Source organism: Ambystoma mexicanum, chromosome 4q (genome assembly GCF_040938575.1).
Source record: "Ambystoma mexicanum isolate Mex_15411 chromosome 4q, UKY_AmexF1_1, whole genome shotgun sequence".
Lineage (NCBI taxonomy): Eukaryota > Metazoa > Chordata > Amphibia > Caudata > Ambystomatidae > Ambystoma > Ambystoma mexicanum.
The window spans coordinates 855,654,557-855,675,013 of NC_090928.1; the positions used below are offsets into that span (position 1 = coordinate 855,654,557).

A 20,457-nucleotide genomic window follows, 5' to 3' on the forward strand; every position below is an offset into this window, starting at 1 on the left:
TATTAACATTCGCAGTTTGATGAAGAAGCCGAGATTGCCTGTGCTTGCGGGCCAATTCCATGCACACCAGTCCTGCCTCGCCCAAACTCGTCACAGCGCTTCTTGATGATAGGGACATTCTGGCACCCGGAAACACTTGAAACACTCTTGTCGCGCTCTGCGTCGCTCTGCGACGGGTATGCCTTTTTGAATAATTCCTTCCTCCGCAGGGCAACGGAGATGGAAAAAACTGTCGGCACAAACTGCAGCAGCCAAAATTAGCAAGCCTCTGACGCTGGAGACACTCGAAACACTATCGCACTCTGCAGGGCTCCTCCGTCGCCAGCAGGCCGGGGGCTTCGGGATTGGTGATTCCCATGGGGACTGTCCCTTGTCTGGGGTGAGGGATGTGGGTACCCCTTGCTTGGCCAGGGCCAGAAAACAGGGGCCATAATAAGGGTTAGAAGTTTATCTCCAAAATGTTTGGCAAACCTAAATACTGCCCCATTAAATTTAAAAGGGTTTCTGCTTTACTTACATGTGCTTCACTTACATGCGATTCGAACATAAATGGTCTGAGAGAAGCAAGCTACAATATCTGAGCGGGTTGGTCTGGGGAAATATGTGCCCATTCACAATAAACTACCCCACGCAGTATGCAAAATTTAAATTGCAATATCTTTTAGGATTTTCATTCAGCCAACAGAATCGGCAGGGCTCAAAGAGTTTGCACTAATAATGCATTGTCCAAATATTTTCAGCCTTAAAAAACAAATACTTTGCAAACAAGGTGTATACATGGGAGCAGGCAATAACAATTTCTCCTATATATTTAAAAACTACTGACATTTTTTATGAAAAGAAATGGTTACCAGTAATAATGTGAAACATCTGCTTTTCTTTCTGAAAGATGATATCGTTGGGTATGAAGGCCACTTCATCCTGCACTTCAATGCAAGGGTGTCTGGAGGCTTCTAGCAAGATTATCCCCTGCCCTTTCTCCAGGATGACGGGACGGACGTAGGGAACGGGAGCCCCATTCGACACATGAGCAAAACTCACAAAGGCATCCAGCTGAGCAATTACATCATTCATGGTCTGCATTGGGTCCACGTAACCTTCAGGAAAAACACCAGGAAATATATAGTTTACATCACAATGGCACATCACCCAGTGTTTAGCCAGTACACAAACTCCAAGTTGAAAACAGCTGCACTTTCGTTTGATTTGTTTTCCTGCAGAGGATGGCAGTTGAGCAGAAAATTCTGAAACCCACAAACCTGCTATGTGAAATGGTTATATGTCCTTACATCGCCAGGTATTTTTTCGTGGAGTATTGACTATTTTGCCTAACATTTTCGGTCAGAAAAACTCATTGATTTTTTATATTTGGGGAGGTTCCCTCAAATCCCTTATTCGCTATCATCTAGTCGCTACTCCCCACCCCTGCCTTGGCCCCCCGTATTTTTTGATGCTCCCCACTCCTGCCTAGCCCCCCCCGTATTTTTCGATTAGTTTTTCCAGCCAAAAATGTTTGGCGAAAAAATACCTGGCGATGTAACATCGTACCTGTCAAATGCATTTGGTGTTCACTGTTCACCATTTCCTCTACGCACACCATACATACAAAACAACATCCCCCTCCCCAAACAATCTTTTTGTAAAGGTTTCAAACATACAAAACGAAAACCCACTACATCACAAAATACCAAGACATTGGTGCTAACGGAAGTTGCACCCATTTTCCACACATGAACTTTAACAGAAGGAAAAACAAATCTGCATTGTGAAAGGGAATGCCAAAAGGCTAATAAAACTTGCAGCAGCACACCAATGATCACGCTAGACCACCATGAAAGAGAATTGGGGTGGAATGTTCAACCAATTCTGGTATAACATGCTTCGAAACAGTCGCTACCATTCTTAGGAAGTGTGCTTTCAATGAATGTTCTCCAACTTTCGTGTGTGTGCCCTAGCCATGCCAAACGTTAGTAGGCATCCATAGATACAGCTAAGCACTAAACATCTTTACATGTGAAATGCCAATATGTACACTCATTGAGACAATCCTATCAAAGGTTCAAGCATCAATGGACAGATACAGGTAGTGTTGTATTTAGTCTTTCTGCTGCCCTTGCCCAACCAACCAACCTCAACTTTACTCCTCTCTTTTACAAACCCTCCACCTTCACCCGATTTCACCCCTTCACCAGACTCTGCCTCCTTGGCTAAACTACCCCACTTCACCATCACCAAATCTGGCTCCAAAACAGCATAAGGGAGTTCTTAAGGCTGAGGGTATTCAAAGGTTATGGCTACCACTCCATTAACTCAAGCCGGTTATCTTCCTAGGCACGTTAGTTGAAACACTGTTTCCTGATCTCTGCTGCCCAGGATGTTCTAATGTGGAGTACACTATAGCAACTTGCTTAATAGGTCAATTGCCCCTTTTTTCGGTTAGGCAGGAGAATAATCTTTAAGGGGAAGTGTTAACTGTCTGCCAACTGAACACAAGCGAGGGAGGGTTGGGATGAGGAATTTCGGTTTCAAAAGCAAATATCTTGTTTCTTGCGTACTGTCACCTGTAAATTGAATGTTTCAGAAAACGGAATTAATTTCTACATGTGGTCTTGTCAAATGATAAATTTTACATATGAAATAAATGCAGGTGGAAAAGGTACATCTTAAACAAATGTTGATCAAAAATAACGAAATCTCCTTCTCAGGGTTCTAAAGAGACATTATAGCTCATGTTAGCAAGGGGCATAAGAGGGATTAGAAGTTACCACCTGCTTCAGCCCATGTGCATCCACTCCACTATCTTGGGCTGTTAAATTTGGAAAATCTGCTTTTGCATAAACACTTCAGTGAAGTAAAGACAGTTCGAGAAGGAGGCTGAAATCTTTGGCTGAACATTCTAATGGTGTAGTAAAGGATAAGGGCGACCCAAAGCATTCATGGGGACGAAGCAACAGCATTCATCATAGCTTTGCAGTTCAGGGTGCTTTTATGAAACAAATTAGTATATACTGCTCTACATCATTGCGGTTTGGGCTATCGTCCAAAATACAAACACTTCAAGAGTGAAAGTGAGTAATGGGTTGGGCTTTCTAGCACAACATTAACTTTGTGGGTGCGGGTTAGGTTATGGGGCTTGCCAGCTTGTGTTTGTGAACATTTAAAAAGTTTAACTCCTTAAAATTGGTTAGACTGTGCCTAGGAACATTTTATGACTTCTATTTCATAGATATAGATGTCCTGCTCTCATCTGAGGTACTGGTTCACAGTAAAAGTTATATCTTGAATTTACTAATTCATGTAACGGTTACTTAGAAATATACCTTATGCACTGTGTGGCAAACCTTGCAGTTCATTCCCTGGCAGTACTGAGCATACAGCTGAATGTAATCAAAACCCAGCAGGCTGGGGCATTGGGCAGTAATTGCACATTTTCTCTATGCCATTTTAACTTCTGTACAATCTTTTTCATGCTAGTTCCTTCTGGGTGGCCACAGGCCTCTTAAATGTAGGACAATGGAGCAAAGTAGTGCTTGCTCCTGAACTTAAGTCATCACTTAAGCAAGAGATTAATATTGTAAAATGATTCAATATCTTTGACCTTCACTTTTCTGGTGGCTTTTCTGCGGTGTAAATCCTCACTTTGGCAATAGTTTAAAAATGCATGTCATGTGAATTTGAACATGAAAGTGATTGCTTAATACACTGTATGTGTGCGATTATAAAAGAACTTCAGAGAGAATGGTTAGTCGCACTAATAGAACCCAATGACGTTCTTTGCATATCAAGGATCATTTTGGGAACAGAGCTTTAGAGCGGTCATATATGCCTTTGAGAGTTGTACGACAGAATCACTACATTTCTTATGAATGCTGGGTTTAGTACACATTTCCTATTTTTCTGCTTCCACAAACGTTACCCTAACAAAGCTTTTGTAAATATCAAGCATATGCACAATAATTTGGGATGTCCTCCACAATTTCCTACTCTACAAAAGAGCAGAAAGACCAGGATGCTGGCAAAGGGAAAGGTAGTCTTCAGCCAGAGTAGGAGAATCAAAGTTAAGTAAAATGTTAAAAAAATGATAGAGTACATTATAAATAAACGGCTATAATAATGCGGCCCCAATGGCAATCTGCCTCCCCAGGCCTGGGCCTAGTGAGCCTCATTGTAAATAAATCACTGGATATGGGTTGGTTTCAAGTCTTCCGATTCCCAGTTGTTAAACCCATTCCTACAGAAGTAAACTTCGGCCACCTACAAATATGCCACCATAAAGGGCGGGTAACATGACCAGCCGCACTAAGGCACATTTCCTGACTTATGAGGTACCCGGTCTCAATAGGCCCTCGTGTGGTCTGTACCTATATCGTACAACCTGCAAAGGACAACGCAGGAATAAAGGCCAAAACGAACTACATCTAACACATCACATCCCGATTTGAGAATCTTCTTAGGCTCAGGACTTTTACAAAAAACGCATGTCTGAATACTCGGAAATATGGCTCCTGTCCTTAAGAATTGCATCAAATGAACATGCCAAACGCGAAAGCTCTACTCTCTTCAGTTAATCAATAGAATTGCACATACTTTTAATAACTCAAAAACCTACAAAAAAGATTCAAACATTACCATTTTCAGAAATTCCCTGTAGTGTCGGTACACCCACATGGCTCAAGGGCAACCACAGCCTGCACCATCATATTGTAACACAGATAACTAGTAGCAACCCCTCCTTCCCGGAGCTTTGCGTGCACCCGTTCAGACAGATTTGCCGGTAGCACCTAGGGAAGGGTCTTGAAAAAACAGAAAAAACCACATCATCAATAATTTAACCGCAATGGCCTATTCATGTTGCAGCTTGCACCCAGCGCCAAAATATGAGTTTTTCAGAAAAGTGAAACAGTCTCACTTTAGGTCTATGGGTTATTTGATTTGTTTCCCTCCAAAAGTCGTTACCAATGAAATCTTCAGCATGGTATTTGAAAATTATACTACATTTGTGGCCCACTTAAAATAGATGCATTTGTGTCGACTCTTTTTTTGGGGTGGGGTGATGGGAATTAAAAAACTAAAATGCTCACTTGCTTTATACATCCAAAAAGGTATGTAGTTGGAAGTACATCAATGATAGATTTTACGTTTTCTCTTCTAAAAATCAAATCCTGAGCAATCTCCACGAAACCAGCACATATATTTTTACCTTGCCAAAACATTTACTTGCTGCAGACTGGCTATGTGAACATATTCTGAGTTTTCAAATTGAAGTGAAGTATAAACTTTAACTAGAGAGTCATTGCTGTCAATTCTCTAACGTGTTTGTGTCTACACCTGGAATTGAAATGAAGAGTTGATGAGCAGGATCTAAAATCAGCTCCTCATTATCAGACATCACCCATTAAGGAGCATCTACCTCTACCAACAATTCAACTTTCACCAACTACAACTTTATATCTATTACATAAACCCATTTTGCTTCAAATGTCTCCTAGATGTGTCCTAATGTGCCTTCATGCACAAACTAACAGTTACGGTCCCATAATTATGTTTATATGAAGCAGCTGGCATGGGGAGTAAAACTGAGCTGCTGGGAGCTGTTGGGTCAAGCTCACCACGTACTTCTGGGTAACAAGCCAGAGTGCAATAGCTCCCAGAAACAGATATTTCAATCCCTGATGCTATAGCTAGCCAATGAAAAAGTATATTCGAAGTAATTACTGGGATCATAACTAAACAATGCTTATACCAGGATGTTTTGTTACCAAATTAGTTTGTGCTTATAACATACAGAGAATATGTATTATAAGGTAAAAACGGCAACTTACATTTGGAAGGGTTGGCTAATAAGTCTTCCTGCGTTTAAATGTACTTTGTGCATCAGAGCGGTGAAGAACACCCAGGAGCATGTTTCTATCACAATAATAGGGGTGATGCGAGGACAATAAAATAACTAATTACAGAACTTTTCACACTGTAGTCTGCAAAAAGGGGTTAATTATGCCACTGTAAAAACAGCCGGATGATTTCAATGTCATCTAGTTGCACAGCTGGCTAGCAGTCATTAGTTAGTGAGGATGTCTTAATCTCCACTTAATCATACACCCCACGGCGAATGTCAAAAATAATATTTTATATTTCTCTGCATAAAATGCGTCAATCCTACTTTAAGAATGCAAAAGCAATTTTGAAAAATGTCCTGTAGTCTTAAAGGTTTCCCTCAAAGACTTTAGACCGATGATGAATATTAATACAAGGTAATTATTGTAGGCTATCGCCAAAATATTTCTGTAGTAATGTCAGAGACGGCCTTTCTAAGAAAATAAAAATGTCACTTAGGCGGTACCTTTCTAAATTGCTCATTAAAAGCAAGTCCTATTAGGATTCCTAAAGTTGACTAATATTTAATGTACAAGGGAAATGAGGTGGCATCCTTACCCTTTTATCGGACTATACATTAAATGAAGTTTCCCTTCCGATCCGTCAGGAATAGAGGAGTGGAGGGCCATGGTACAGGGGACACATGAGCTCTTAACTTGCTTAAAGTGAGGGTGTGTGGGCGTGTTTATTCCCGATGTGTATTATGCTGCTGTAACTGTTGGGCTGCTTTTAATGCGTCTTTGCAGTGGTTTAAAACATTAATAAAAAGTTATGATTTAAAATTTTGTAGAAGTCTCTCGGGTAATTCAGGACAACCAAGCAGCTCTTTGGCAAAGAGACTTGAACATAAGGGGAGTAGTCTTTTAGCATATGTTTTGCATTCCCCTTGCTCGGCACTCTTCTAGTGATGCACCAAGTCAAAGACTGGTGCAAGATACAATTACGAGCAAAGCAATGGGATCATGTTTGACGTGGTCAGAGGCCCTGGGGCACTCACTGGAGTGGCACACAAAGCAAGTTTGTATTGAATTGGCAGTGGCATTTGAAACAAGCCTTGGTAATGCCAAATGTTTTGCCTTTTGTGTAGGCTTGGGCACGGCCGTAGTGGTATTAACTGCCCATGTGATAGAAGCAGGAGCAAAACGGTATGAGTACCTGGGCATCTAATGCAGTGCGTGGCAAGTGCAGAATACTTCTACACAAGCCAAAACTGTTGCCTTTGCCAATGCGTGTTTTTAACAGGACTTCAGTGAATAATAGGCGTAGTGCTTCTAGAGTAGCTGAAGGCATACCTGGTTGACACTTTTATTACACCAGTAGGAAGCTTACAGCTCCAATTGAGTCATTAACTCTCAGCAGACTGCTTTGAAAGAACACTGGCAGCCTGTTTGATGGGAAGCCTTGCTTAAAGTGAGCGCAAAGCATTACCACAAGCTGGTGTTTTGGGCGTGGAGGGGCAGGAATTGGGTGGGAATGACCATATCAGCATGGCCATGGGCAGTCAATGTGTGGGCCAATAACCAAACACCTACAAGCTGCGTGTCCCTCCACATATGCCAATTTTCCCCATCTGTACTCTAATGCAATAGTTTCGGCTTATTGGTGGCACAAGCACCTGCTAATAGCCCAAACTGAAAAGGTAACTGGCCCATCACTCACAGAGAACGGTTAGTCATTTGTTGCATTTCCCTTTTTACTTAAATACCCTTTATGAATACAAAAGAGCCACACCAGCTTGAAGCTAGAACAGCGTTATTGTAAAATGAACTAACCATACTGAGAAAATTGGTACACAGGAGAGAAAAATCGGACACATTTGATAACAAATTTCCAAAGCTGGGTAATATCGGCATCTAGCAGACAAACACTGAACTAGGTGGGGCAGTTACGTAATTGGGCGCGCTGGGGATCCTTTAGGGATTTAAAAGGGAATTGTCTTCTTCACTCATAACAGACGCCAAAGGAGCGATCGCTCTTGCAGACCCATGGTTCAACAGTGACGTTTTGAAGCTCAGATTTCATATTTTTAAATCCATCCCTATTGAGGTTAATGTTCTTTACGCTATACTGCAGTCCCTGCAATTGGAGTGTACGCATCCCTCTAGGGATGCCTCAAATATTATAACATTAATAATGTGTTCTTAAAGCGTTCTTCGTGCCAGACGCATCCCCACCTTCTAAGCGCTCCAGTAAAAAACACTGCCTTATTTGGAATGGTCCTTGATGTTTGGCCGCAGAAGGAGCAAGTGACTACTTTGCCCCATCAATGCATTACTTGTATAGCTATACACCTATCAAACTATAGTTCAGCAGCAGTTGTTAACCATGTGTCGTTTTTAGTTGCTTCTGCAGGGTTAAATTGGAAAACTGTTTCTTCCTACCTCGTCGCAGGTGGAAGCAAAGGCGTGATTGCGGATTCAGACCCAGGGCCTTAATGCAGTTTTGAAGTTCAGACCTTTTGAAAAACCCTGTATTAAAACTCTTGCGGCCTGTGCTGATACTGTTGGGTGTTGTCCTGATCTACGGAGGATGTCCTCCTGTTGAGGTTTGTCTGCAGTGTGCATTCGCACCAGCGTTTTGAAATGTTTTCAACTGGCACTTAACTGCATACAAAAACACAACGGAGGCCTGTGCTGAAGTGGTCTTCGTCTATGCAGAGAAGGGAGGGTCGGTTCCTTTACCAGTGGGGTGCTCCCAACAGCCCTTCACCATAACATTCTGGAATCTTCTTCCCCTTTTGCACCCTTGTAATTCCTCCTTCCTTAGGTCTCAAGCCGACCCAGCTAGACTGGTCAGGCTATTAGTGAGCGCAACAACTGGGATCCTTTTTATGTAGAAGACCATCCAGAAAAAGTGCTTCTTATTTGGTATACATCGTCTCCCGATTCGATGTTCTCTTCTTTCTAAAAGACTGACCGTCAATGTCTGAACCTAGTCCAACTCAGTAAGGGACAAGAAAAGTGCGAGTGTGTATAGAGAGTAAAAAAAGAAAGGGGCAACAGGATGTTGCATTATATAATTATCCACACAGGTCACAACGTTTGCAATACTCCATTTGTTCTTCAGCTCAGTCCAATGTGTCACTCTTCACCATTCAGTATCTTTAACCAAAAATAAAAGAGGAATAGGGCTTTGGGGACACTATGGGTGTGACAAAATGACTACTGCCCAGCAATAGTACAGGGAAAAGCTGGCTTCTAAGCTTTATGCCATGGCCCATAGCAGTGATCTGCTCAAAGGTGATAAAGGCACCAAAATGAAATGTATGCCATATTTGCCTCTTGAGGTAGCATGAGCAGAGGGCAGGCTATTCTCTTCTGGGATGTGTGAAACAGTGTGGATGCATCCAAACCACAATAGTACCATGTTGGGTGTCCTGACCCACGTTTAAGCTACCCTGCTACAACATTTGGTGCTGTGGGCTTAGAAAATTCAAGATGGCGGAAAACCCACATGTGCGCTGAAATCCAGGAAAGCTGCGCAGTTTGTGCGCCCACCAAAATGGTTGCCTCACTTGCCACCCACCAGTGCGAGAATGAAAGGCCGGGTTGCCATGAGGGAAATGGGTTGCCAAAGGAAAAACAGTAGCGCCGGTTAGCTTCAAAGCGCTTTAAAACCACCATTGGACTACCCGCACAGTAGTCTGAAACCATTGGGAATGGCAATGCTGATTGCCAAATGCAACCTAGAAGTGTGGGGAATTCATTTCTTAAATCCCAAAAATGAGTGCAGTACCAGTACTCACCACTATCCAAAAGCCGGCGTTTTAAAACCACTCTGTGTGTTTTTCTGAAGGCAAGCAAAATGCCTATTTCAAACCTTGCAACATGTGCAAAATATTCACTGAACACCAGCAGACATTTGGCAGAATGGAGTTTTGTGTGCCTACAAAATCTGGGAAATGAAGAGCCCAAAAACAATGCTTATAACAAAAATGCTATGGAGTCAGCAGCTTAAGCCTAACTACAACTGGATTTAAAACCACCAAAATCGAAAATGTTAAATTAAATGAGTGACCTATGTTTGGTGTCACATGCCTTTGTAACTGTTGAAATGTCATAGTTTTGCGCTTAGAATCAGCATTCTAGCTGCATGTGTAAAATTACAAGTTATTTTAAAAGCAACAAAAAGTTAGCTGAAGGTCTGGCTTAAGGAACTTGATTTTGCCTAGCAACTACCCATCAGCAGTGAAACTTGAGTCACCACTGTGTTCCCAGGCCAACCTTCCTTTTGCTGCCCAGGCTAAGGATATGCCATCTATCTGATAATTGAATTTCCTGTGCTCTGCCAGAGAGTGAACAAAGCCCTCTCCACTCAGGCAAAGGTTTTTTATTACAGACGTCGTAAAAAGTGGCTTCCTCCTGGAGAAGCTGGGAGGAGCACTGCCTGTGAGAAGCAAGCTGGCTTGGCAGAAACTGGAAAGACTGGTTTCTGTACCATGTGACCTGAAAAGACACACCCCTGCAGCAAGGATATGGTTTTATAAAAAGGGGGATAATTCATAGAGCGGACATGTGAAAATTTTATAAATGATACCATAATTCTTGTGATTTTTCTGCCCACAGTTTAAGACGTGGTAGGAACCGGTGGTATGTTCAGGGGGGTTTTAGCGGAAAAGTGGATATTACTCTAAATGTGTGCATGTTAAAAATCTGAAACTTCATCAGTTAATGTCCCTACCCCCTGCACACATGTATGTAAAGTTGGGTCCATGTCGGAAATTGGAAAAGCAGTTAAAAAGTCAATTATGTACACTCTTTGAATGCAAGCTCCGAGAATGAGCAGATTTGGACATAGACATGGCTAAATTCAGCCACACCATGTATATGTAATTTTAAACAAATGTGTACCTGTGCAAATATGTTTTTAGGTCAGATATAGATTGTGTGTAAAGTTGACAGGGGTGGGTTCTCTGTATCATAAACAGACCTCATCATGATGACACTTCATTTCATTCCCCCAATCAAGGGGACGAATGAAAGCTGACCAATGACGATTGAGAGGGGCAAGTCTAGTGATGCAACACACACACCCATTCTCAAGAAACAGATAAAAGCAGAGAGTCAGGACACATAGGGAGATTCATTTTTCATCTGCCGCTGAAAGCTCTGCCGGAAAAATCCATACTTACCTCCATCAAACTCCAGAAAGCCAAACTAGAGACTTCAATCTATCCAGAGCAGAGAGACCCAAAGAACCGGTGCCTAGCAGAGACCAGACCCCTGTGAGCAGTTCCAGAGGCCAGGCGCTGTGAGCAGAACCCGGAAAGACCTGACCAGACTGAAGTCCGTGACCAAGTCGCTTTCCTGTTCAAAATCTCTTGTGAGTACTTAGCAAAACTCAGAACACATCTCTTAGTTTAAATTCATCTAATTCAATCTATTTAACCTAAGTAGAACTGCCTCCTAGCTGTCACCTGTCATTCTAGCTGCAAAAATTTGTCACTTGTCATTTTGAAAAAGTGTGCGTTTAAAATTTACAAAACCAAAAACGACCTTTACTAAATTACTCATATCTCCGCAACCGTTTGGGCTAGAGACTTGCAATAACTTTCATTTGGAAGCTGAGATCCCAGGCTTTCCTAGGACCCCAAAACGGTAGAGATAGTCCTTGCGGTTCCTTTGTAATAGCGCTCGGCGCATCCGCGAATTTTGCCGCGATTTGCAATTTCTTCACATGTAAAAAAACTGCTGCTGCCTGATTTCATTTGCCAGAAATTCGTTTAACCTGCTAACTATCCCTGCATCATTGCTAGTGTGAGCCTGGACTAATATTAACTAGATACCACTCATCCTGAACCTCTAAAAGGGAATTAAGAGCGTTTCCAGCATATTTCTCATTCATTGCTAGCACCTATCAAAGCATTTGCCTGTGTTTTCAAACTTCTGTTTAAGCTTGCTGGATTGAACTGAATTACAGTTGATTGCATTTCTGAGAACTGTGTGTTTTCCTTCCATTTCCTTGCCTTGCATCAAGGGGGGGAGGGGAGTAGCCAGAGAAAAGTGATTACATTGTTTGGTTGAAATCATATTGCGTATTTTCTGTACTGTATTCATTGAATATTGCATCCACCTGAGCCTACATAAAGCATCCTCTACCACATTATACTTTTGTTCCTATTTACCAGTGTGCTACCTTATCCATTTCATATCAACTCATTAGTGATTATAAAGAAGTGTGCTAGTGCCAGATTCTCCATTGTTAATCTTTAACATATCAGATTAAGGGTGATATTCAAGTATTAATTTATTATAAAGTGTGATATATCTATTTTAAATTATCAAATAAACCTTTTAAACTTGCAAAACAGAACTACTTCTTGGCTCAGTGGGGTCAGGGGGATTCCAAGAGAGGGGTGTTATACAGGGGTAGTCATCCAGAACGCATGAACTGGACCTAAAGATATATCAATAAGGGTTTTCATTCAGTATTCTAGACTAGGCGTTGACTTTATGGCTCCTAAGGCCAAAGATGAGCACGACAAGATTGTTAGGATAGCAGCATACCTGTACCTATATATGGGAGACATGCAGGATAGATGTGCTGAAAGCCAAAATCTGGCAAATAGGCAACAGATGGTGTTAGAGAAGGTCCAATCTGACCTGGTCTCTTCTGAGCAGAGGCTGCAGAGGAGCCAGGAGTCAGAAAATGACAGCAGACTGTACATCACTAAAATGAAGGAGGATATGGATGTGCTGCAAAAGGAAAAGTCAGAACAGGATACCAGATTTCTGGCCCTACAGAAGGAGCACCAAGACAGTTTGGACTCCTTACTGCAGAGCCAGAAAAAGCTGGAGCAACAATTAGACTTTAACAGGGCATGCACGGAGCAGGTAGCCACCCTGCAAAGTCATCTAGATAGAGTGAAGGTAGAGAGCAACAAGCTGATCTTGAAAGACCTGGATACCCAGGCAGAGTTTGATGAGGAGCGCCAAAAAGCTGGTGCCCTTCAACGGCAAAGGGACGACCTGGCGGCACAAATGCAGGCTCTTAGTCAGGAAAGAGACGCCTTAGGCCAGGAAGTCTGCCATTTAAAAAGGAAAATGGAAGAAAATCACCTGGCCCACCAGGGGCTGGGTGACCTCCAAAAAGAAAACCAGAACTTGGTAGAGCACACCAGAAGGGTGGAGGATGCTCTAGCAAGAAAGGAGCAGGCCAATAGGGACACAGCTCAGGAGGTAACCCTCCTGCAGCAAAGACTGGCCCAGTTCTCCAGGACCAACCAGGAAGCACAGAGGGAAAATGAGGCCCTCTGTCAACACAATGATAGGCTCCAGCAACAGGTAGCAATGCAGGAGAAACTGATAGAGTCGAGTAAGGCCTTAACAGAGGAACTGAAAGCACAAATGCAGGCTCTTGCATTGCAACAGGGAGCAGGGGCGGATAGAGATGAGGTCCGCTGGGAAAGAGAGACTCCTGACCATAACCGCAGGAGCCCTAACACCAGGGGCCTTCATCTTCCCCAGTCCCTGGACTCTACCACCCCCGTGTCCCCTGGCGCACATGAGCACAGGGCCACAGGGATGGCAGATTACTATCCAGCTAAGAGTATGGGGCTCATAGGCCAGTACCATCCAGGAATGGAGGGGTGGGCATCCGGGTATGGGCACCCAAGTACAATACAGTTCAGTGGGGAACCCCAGGAGAGTAGGCCCATTAAGGGCATCCTGAAAACCTCTGCCCAGTTAGGTCAGTGGAGGGGGTACCCATCAAATCCTGACAGCAAGGAGGAATCTGAAGACTCCTCTGAACTGCGCAGGACACAGGAGACCAGGTCCCCACATTCTGCCAGCCATTCCCAGGCTCGCAGAATCCGGGAAAACCTGGAAGAACAGACGGGAACCTCTGGGAGCAGTGCCTCTGAGTCCGACGAAGAATGGACAAGGGTTACCCGAACCAAAAAGGCCAATAAGGCAAAAAGGGCCTTGCTCAAGGACCCCTTAAAGCAGATTAAGGCGATCAGGAGCGTCATCACGCCTTACCATAAGAACGCTAAGTATTCTGTTTGGGAGCACTTAGAGTTGTTTGAACAAATGATGGAGACTTTCCATTTGAAGGACAGCCAAAGCTGCATTCAATATGTAAAGTGGACCTTCTCCCCGGAATACTCCAGTTTCTTTGCGGGGCTGGAGGACCAAAATCATTTAAGATGGTCCACCTATAAGGCGGCCATCCTGAAACATTTTTCTGTTCACAGAAATCCTCAAGAGGCTCGCAAGGCAGCCTACAATTTGCAATGTGGGGAGGATCAGGCCCCACAAGAATTTGTGCAGGAGTTAAAGCGGGCTTTTGCACAGACCACAAGAAGGGTGCGCACGGATAGCCGTGAATTCATCAACACGTTTTTCCATGCCTTGCCCAAATATATCATGACCCAGCTCGTGAGGGATTTTCACGAGAAAAGATCTTTAGACTGGGTCATTGAACAGGCTACCCGCATCTATGAGGTGCAGAAGCCCATAGAAAATAAAAGCAACGCCCAGAAAAACCCCAAAGCCAACAGCACCCCTGCTGCTGCCAAGGTGGCAGAGGTAAAGGTCACCCCCGTTTTGGATTTGGAGATGGGGGGGCCTAAAAACCTACCTGCACCTAATAATGCTAGGCCCAGAAGGTCCTCGGGCCAGTCACAGACAGGGAGCCAGGGAGGCAGCCCCACAAATGGGGTCCCTCGCTCTCCTGACTATGTAAGTCCTCGCTACAAAGGTAACAGACCCATCCTGGGTTATGTGTGGACTCCTCCAGCCCAAGGGGGGGGATCCAGCCAAGCACCTAACCCAGGGAACTTCCCTCCAAACTTCCCACCGGAGGGCAGAAATTTACCAAACCCTGGGCAGAACTTTTTCCCCAGATATCCTCCCGACTTTCAGCCCCAAAACCATCCATCCTTCTTTCCTCAATTCCCTGAGCCCAGACCACTGAATCCGGGAGAGGGGAGGCCAAGGGTGGAGGGGTACCCAAATCTTCCCAACCCGGGGTACTACCAGAGGAGGGACAGCTACCCTTCCCGGGATCAGCCCAGGGGAGAAAACAGGGCCCCGTATCAGCCTGAGCGGGTTTCCCAGTTAGAGCGCCAGGTTCAAAACATGGCGCGGGATATGGGTCATATACTGAGGGCGCAGCAGAACCCTCAGATCAGCATGCCGGCGCAGAACGCACCCAACTCTGGACCTGGTGCTCCAGAACAATGACGGGGGCAGCACCCCGATAACTCACCGGTTCCCAGGGAGGAGGCACAAGGGGAAGGGGGGTGTAAAGCCTTGGAGGAAGCTTCCTTCCTCACTTGTAAACAGCCCCTGGAAACCCAGGAACCGGAAACAAAATCTCTTGCCCCTGAAAGTCTGCCTCCTAAGGAGCAGAGGGGGGGTAGGAGAAACAAAAGACCCAAACAGACTCAGTTTGAGGAGGAGGTACAGATCTTCCAATTTGAGGGAGAGGGATCCTCAGAGGATCCTGGGAAAAGGATCTTCTCCTTCAGAGAGGGGGGAACTCCTCCCAAAGAAAAATGGGTCCCTAGGGATGCAAATCCAGACTGGGGAGATGTGGAGACTGAGCTACCGCCGCCCACCATCTCATCCCAGAACCAACCGCAAGAAAATCCCCTGGTTCAAACCCATCCTGGGGACTGCCTCCAAAAAGGGGGGGGCAGCCCAGAACCGGAACCAGGGGAACCCACAATGGCTCTGATCTCCAGTTGCCAACTTTTTCTTTCAGATTCCCAAGGCTCTCCACAGAATTCTGCCCAAATCTCTTCGCTATCGATGTCCAAAACCAGAAAATTAGCCCACCAGTTGTCCAAAAATGTACATTATCTGTGCCCCCTTGAGGAGAAGGAGGGAAGATATTATGCCCCGGTACAAGTACAGGGGCAGGGTACAATCTCAGCACTGGTGGACACTGGATCTCAAGCTACCCTTCTGTCCAGAAGGGCCTTTGACGAACTGAATGCAGGAAGGGGAGAGAATTACCAAATTCCTCTCACCTCTCTTCCTGGACAACTGCAGAACTTTGACGGGAAGGAAATTCCCGTCGAGGGGACGGCAGACTTGGACATTAAGATCGGGCGACACAAGTTGAAACACCCGGTCATAGTTGTGACCCCAGAGGGCACACCTTGTTTACTAGGGAATGACCTCCTGAGAAGGTTGTCACCCCTAATAGATTGCGTAAACAAGGTCCTCTGGACCCAGACTAGCCGACCAATAAAATTAAAACAGAGTGTCAACCATGTTAGTTTAAACGGCACATGCCACATGGTTGAACAAAAATCTGACCAAGTAGAATTTCACTTCCAGAACAACCAAATTCCAGACGTGACAGTAATAGCAGTAGGACAACAGACTGGTGATGGGGGGTCCTCTCTATTTCTGAAAATCAACCTTCCTTCCAGTCTAAAGTGGTATTCCACGCTGGAAGGAAACACTCTGAAATTCTATACTAATCCACAATCTGAAACTCCCACTCCTATAGTCCAGAAAGATGTGAAATCAGCTCAGAGCCTGGCTGATCTTCAGCAAATTGGAGAGCAGTTGTTCATCCCTGTCCAGTTAAATGATGGGAAGGACTCTGTTCTCGCTCGAGTGTGTGTGAACAACGGTAAGAGCTTCATCAGCGAAGCCATGTTCCGCCAACTCCCAAAAGATCCAGCCATTCCCACCTTCAAACTGATAGACAAATGGGAAATGGACCTGGAAGCACCCAATTCAAAACATCTCCTGCCAAGCAGGTGTATGCTCAAAATCTCCATTGGCAACAAGAGCATAGTCCATAATTGTTGGGTCGTGCGAGACGTCACTGCCGCCTTTTACTTAGGCAGTGACATTCTCAATCGCTTTGCCATTAGTTTGGACCTAATAAACTTCAAAGCTTGGTCCCGATTAGCGGATAATCCCATGGGCTTTGATGATCCAGAAAAAGCATTTAGGTCAGCTCAATTGCTACCTTATGCAGTTGAAATTCAGGTTAAAGAGGAAGTCACCATCCCAGAAAGGACCCGACAATTCTCCCTGGAAGTGAAAGTTAAAAGGGGACAAGAGTTGAAAAACCCTGATGCTTACATACATCTAAATGCTTCTCTCCAACAGCAAGGGTTGGGGGTAAACCCGACTCCATTAGTCAACATAGAACCTGACCCCATTCTAATAGAGGTGGATAACAGCGACTTAAAGAGTATTACTCTAGCCGCAGGCACCATTATTGGAATGGCGGTTGATGACCGACATTTCTCCATTGATCTTGTAAATGAACTGTTAGGACCCATCCCCAAGGACTGTTTTGACAGTGACAGTGATGACAACGCAACACCAGACAGGATTTTTACCCGGCAGGGGGGGAACTTCCTGGTGTACACTTCCTGCCCCTATGGTAAGGAAGATGTGACCTGTGACTTCAGGAGGGATGAGGTGATTTTCCAGGTCCATGAGGGCTGCCTTTCCCACCTGAAGCCTCCGGTCCAAATCAGCACTCTGACCAGGGACTTCTCCACCCAGCTGGAGGAGGCCGCGGAGATAGCCAAACCAGAAGTCTTTCCAGGCTTCAGGCAGATGGTGGAAGAGAGAGTCAACCTAGCTGATGCCTGTGTGACTCTGGAACAAAAGCAAAAGTTGAAACAAGTTTTCTTGGATTTCCAAGATCTCTTTGCGGTAGACTCATATGACTGTGGTCGCACCGACATCCACACCACAACAATCCCCACGGACCCTGGCATGACTCCAGTGTTTGTGAAGCAATATCGCTTGCCTCTCGCATCAATGGAGTCCCTTACTGAAATAATTAAGAACCTTGAGTCCCGGGGAATAATCCGTCCCGTCCACAGCACTTTCAATAATCCGGTGCTGGGAATATTGAAGCCAAACGGCCAGTGGAGACTCTGTGCCGACCTCAGGGAGCTCAACAAACGGGTCCATACTTCCCGATGGCCTCTGCCCTACATTGACCAAGGGCTGGCCCAGATCCAGGGGTCACAGGTATTCACTGCAATAGACCTGACCAATGGATACTGGACTGTGCCTGTCAGTAAGGAGGACCAATACAAGCTGGCTTTTACCTTTGGGGGCCAGCAGTACACCTGGACCCGGACTCCCTTCGGATACCTCAACTCCGGCAATGAATTCAACATTTTTCTACACAAGGCCATGCCTGACTTGGGTGCAAGGGGTAACTTGGCTTATGTAGATGATGTCCTCATCAAAAGTTCATCTGTGGAGGAACACATAGCAGAGATCCGTTATGTTCTGACACAGTTGAGGGCCGCCGGAGCAAAACTTTCCTTTCAGAAAGCACAGTGGTGTAGAACCCGTGTTAATTTCTTGGGGCATGAGATTACTCCTCAGGGCCTCTGTCCCCAGGAAAAGAAAGTGGAAGCACTTCAGAAACTGAAAGACCCCACAACTCTGCGGGAACTAAGGAGCCTCCTTGGACTGACTAATTACAGCAGAAAGTTCATTGAGGGCTATGCAGAGATCACCAGACCCCTGATTCATCTCCTGAAGGGGGGGGTCAAGTGGGAATGGGGTCCAGAACAAGCCGAGGCGGTAAAACAACTCAAAAGAAGCCTCTCACAAGCGCCTTGCCTAGCTTACCCAGTCAGAAACAAGGAGTTCTTCCTGGAGACGGGGTTCTCTGATACGTGCTTGACGGCAGTATTATACCAAAAGCATGACAAGGTCAATAAAGTAATCTCCTATGCGAGCAAAACTTTATCCTCTGTGGAGGAAAAATTCAACGATTGTGAGAAGGCACTCCTGGCAACGGTGTGGGCATTGAAGAATTACCGCCCGTTTATCCAGGGGGAACACATCATAGTGGAGACTCCACACCAGCCTCTGCAATATCTCCAAAGTGACAGAATCCGGGCCGGAAATGTGAGTAATTCCAGAATTACTTCCTGGATTCTGTCAATGCAAGGCTTTCCTGTGGAGGTCAGATATGGCCAAAACAAGAAGAGTCCCCTCGCGCAAGGTCTGGCTGACTTGCATGATTGTGCCAGAGAAAACTGTCTCGAGGACGAAAGTCTAAAAATAAAGGACAACATGGAGGCATACCTTAATTCCCCACACAAAGTCTTTGAAGAAGACAAGTGTGAGGGAATGCCCACTGTCTATGTGGATGGATGCTCTTACCATGTTGACTACAACGGGGAGAAAGAACTAGTGGCCGGCGTAGGGAATGCATGGGTGAATGAGTCCCCAGAACCCTCCGCCGGATTCAAAATTGGTCCCCGAAGTAGTCAGGTGGCAGAATTGATGGCTGTGCATCAGGCCATCCTCACTGCTGTCCAACATCAACTCCACGAACTGGTCATAATCACAGATTCGGATTATGTACGGAACGGGTTCGTGGAGCACCTGGTTAATTGGAAAACCAGAGGCATGTTATGTGCTAACAACAAACCCTTGAAACATGGGAAGTTGATCCAAAACATTGATGATCTGGTCACCTCGAATGAGATGACCATCTATTGGAAGAAGATCAAGGGTCATTCCAAAGTAGAGGGACCAGACAAAACTGGAAATGACTTAGCTGATCAGCTGGCCAAAACCGGGGCCATCCAAGGGGATCTAATTGAGATTGAGTCCCTGTTGGGGGAAATCCAGGTCACTGCTATCACTAGGTCCCAGACAAATGCTCACAACGACCTTTCAATTGCACAATGGAGTAAGGAGACCCCTGATGCTGATTTGATTACTGCTCAGAAGGGGGATCCAATTGTTGGTAAATTTTACCAGCACCTTGAGGACCCTGAGAACTTTCCCCTGACGGATACCGATTACATTGGGAAAGAGGACCTAAGAGTGTTGATGAAATGTCCAAAAATGTTCCGAATCCAAGACGGTTTGTTGGTAAGGAAATCCAAAGCTGGCCACGATCAGTGGGTGGTTCCTACCTCATTCCGAAGCCTGATGTTAAGTCACGCCCATGATGCGGCCACTGCCGGTCACAGGGGGTTTCACACAACATTGGAAATCTTAAGAGAGGTTGCATACTGGCCACACATGGGCCAGGACCTCAACCAATATTTGAAGGGTTGTCTTGTGTGTGCACAATTTCAGCCGACATCCCTCACACACCGGGCACCTTTACAAAAGCGGGGAATGACACTGCCATGGTCAGATTTACAAATCGACTTTGTAGGCCCCGTGGTTCGCTCGGCTAGGGGGAATAAGTACATGTTGACCGTGACATGCTTGTTTACCAAGTGGGTGGAATGTCTCCCAGCCCCAAATTGCAAGGCAGAAACTGCAGCGGCCTTGATGATTAACCACATCTTTTCCCGTTTTGGTCTACCTCAAAGGATTGAGTCAGACAGAGGTAGCCACTTCACCAGTGAAGTAATGACAAAGATGTGGGAGATACTGGGGGTCAAGAGAAAGCTGCATATTGCTTATAGACCAGCTTCTTCTGGGGCAGTAGAGAGATATAACCGGACAATTGTGAGCATATTAAAGAAGTTTGTGGCAGATTCTGGGCCAAGTTGGGATATCCGATTACCTCTGGTCCTAATGGCTATCAGATCTACCCCTTCATCTGCAACCAAAATGTCACCATTTGAGTTGATGACTGGACGCAAGATGGTGCTTCCTCAGC

At 45.1% G+C, this 20,457-nt stretch overlaps 1 protein-coding gene across 2 annotated transcripts in view; it reads right to left on the bottom strand.

Moving 5' to 3' along the window:
- The window catches only part of MSH2 (mutS homolog 2), a 1,146,446-nt gene that overhangs the window by 297,259 nt on the left and 828,730 nt on the right, over nucleotides 1-20,457 (bottom strand). For both annotated transcript variants that reach the window (XM_069608417.1, XM_069608418.1), the window contains one exon: nucleotides 852-1,097. In XM_069608417.1, the coding sequence (XP_069464518.1) occupies nucleotides 852-1,097 (246 nt within the window). The remainder of the gene's footprint in view (nucleotides 1-851; nucleotides 1,098-20,457) is intronic.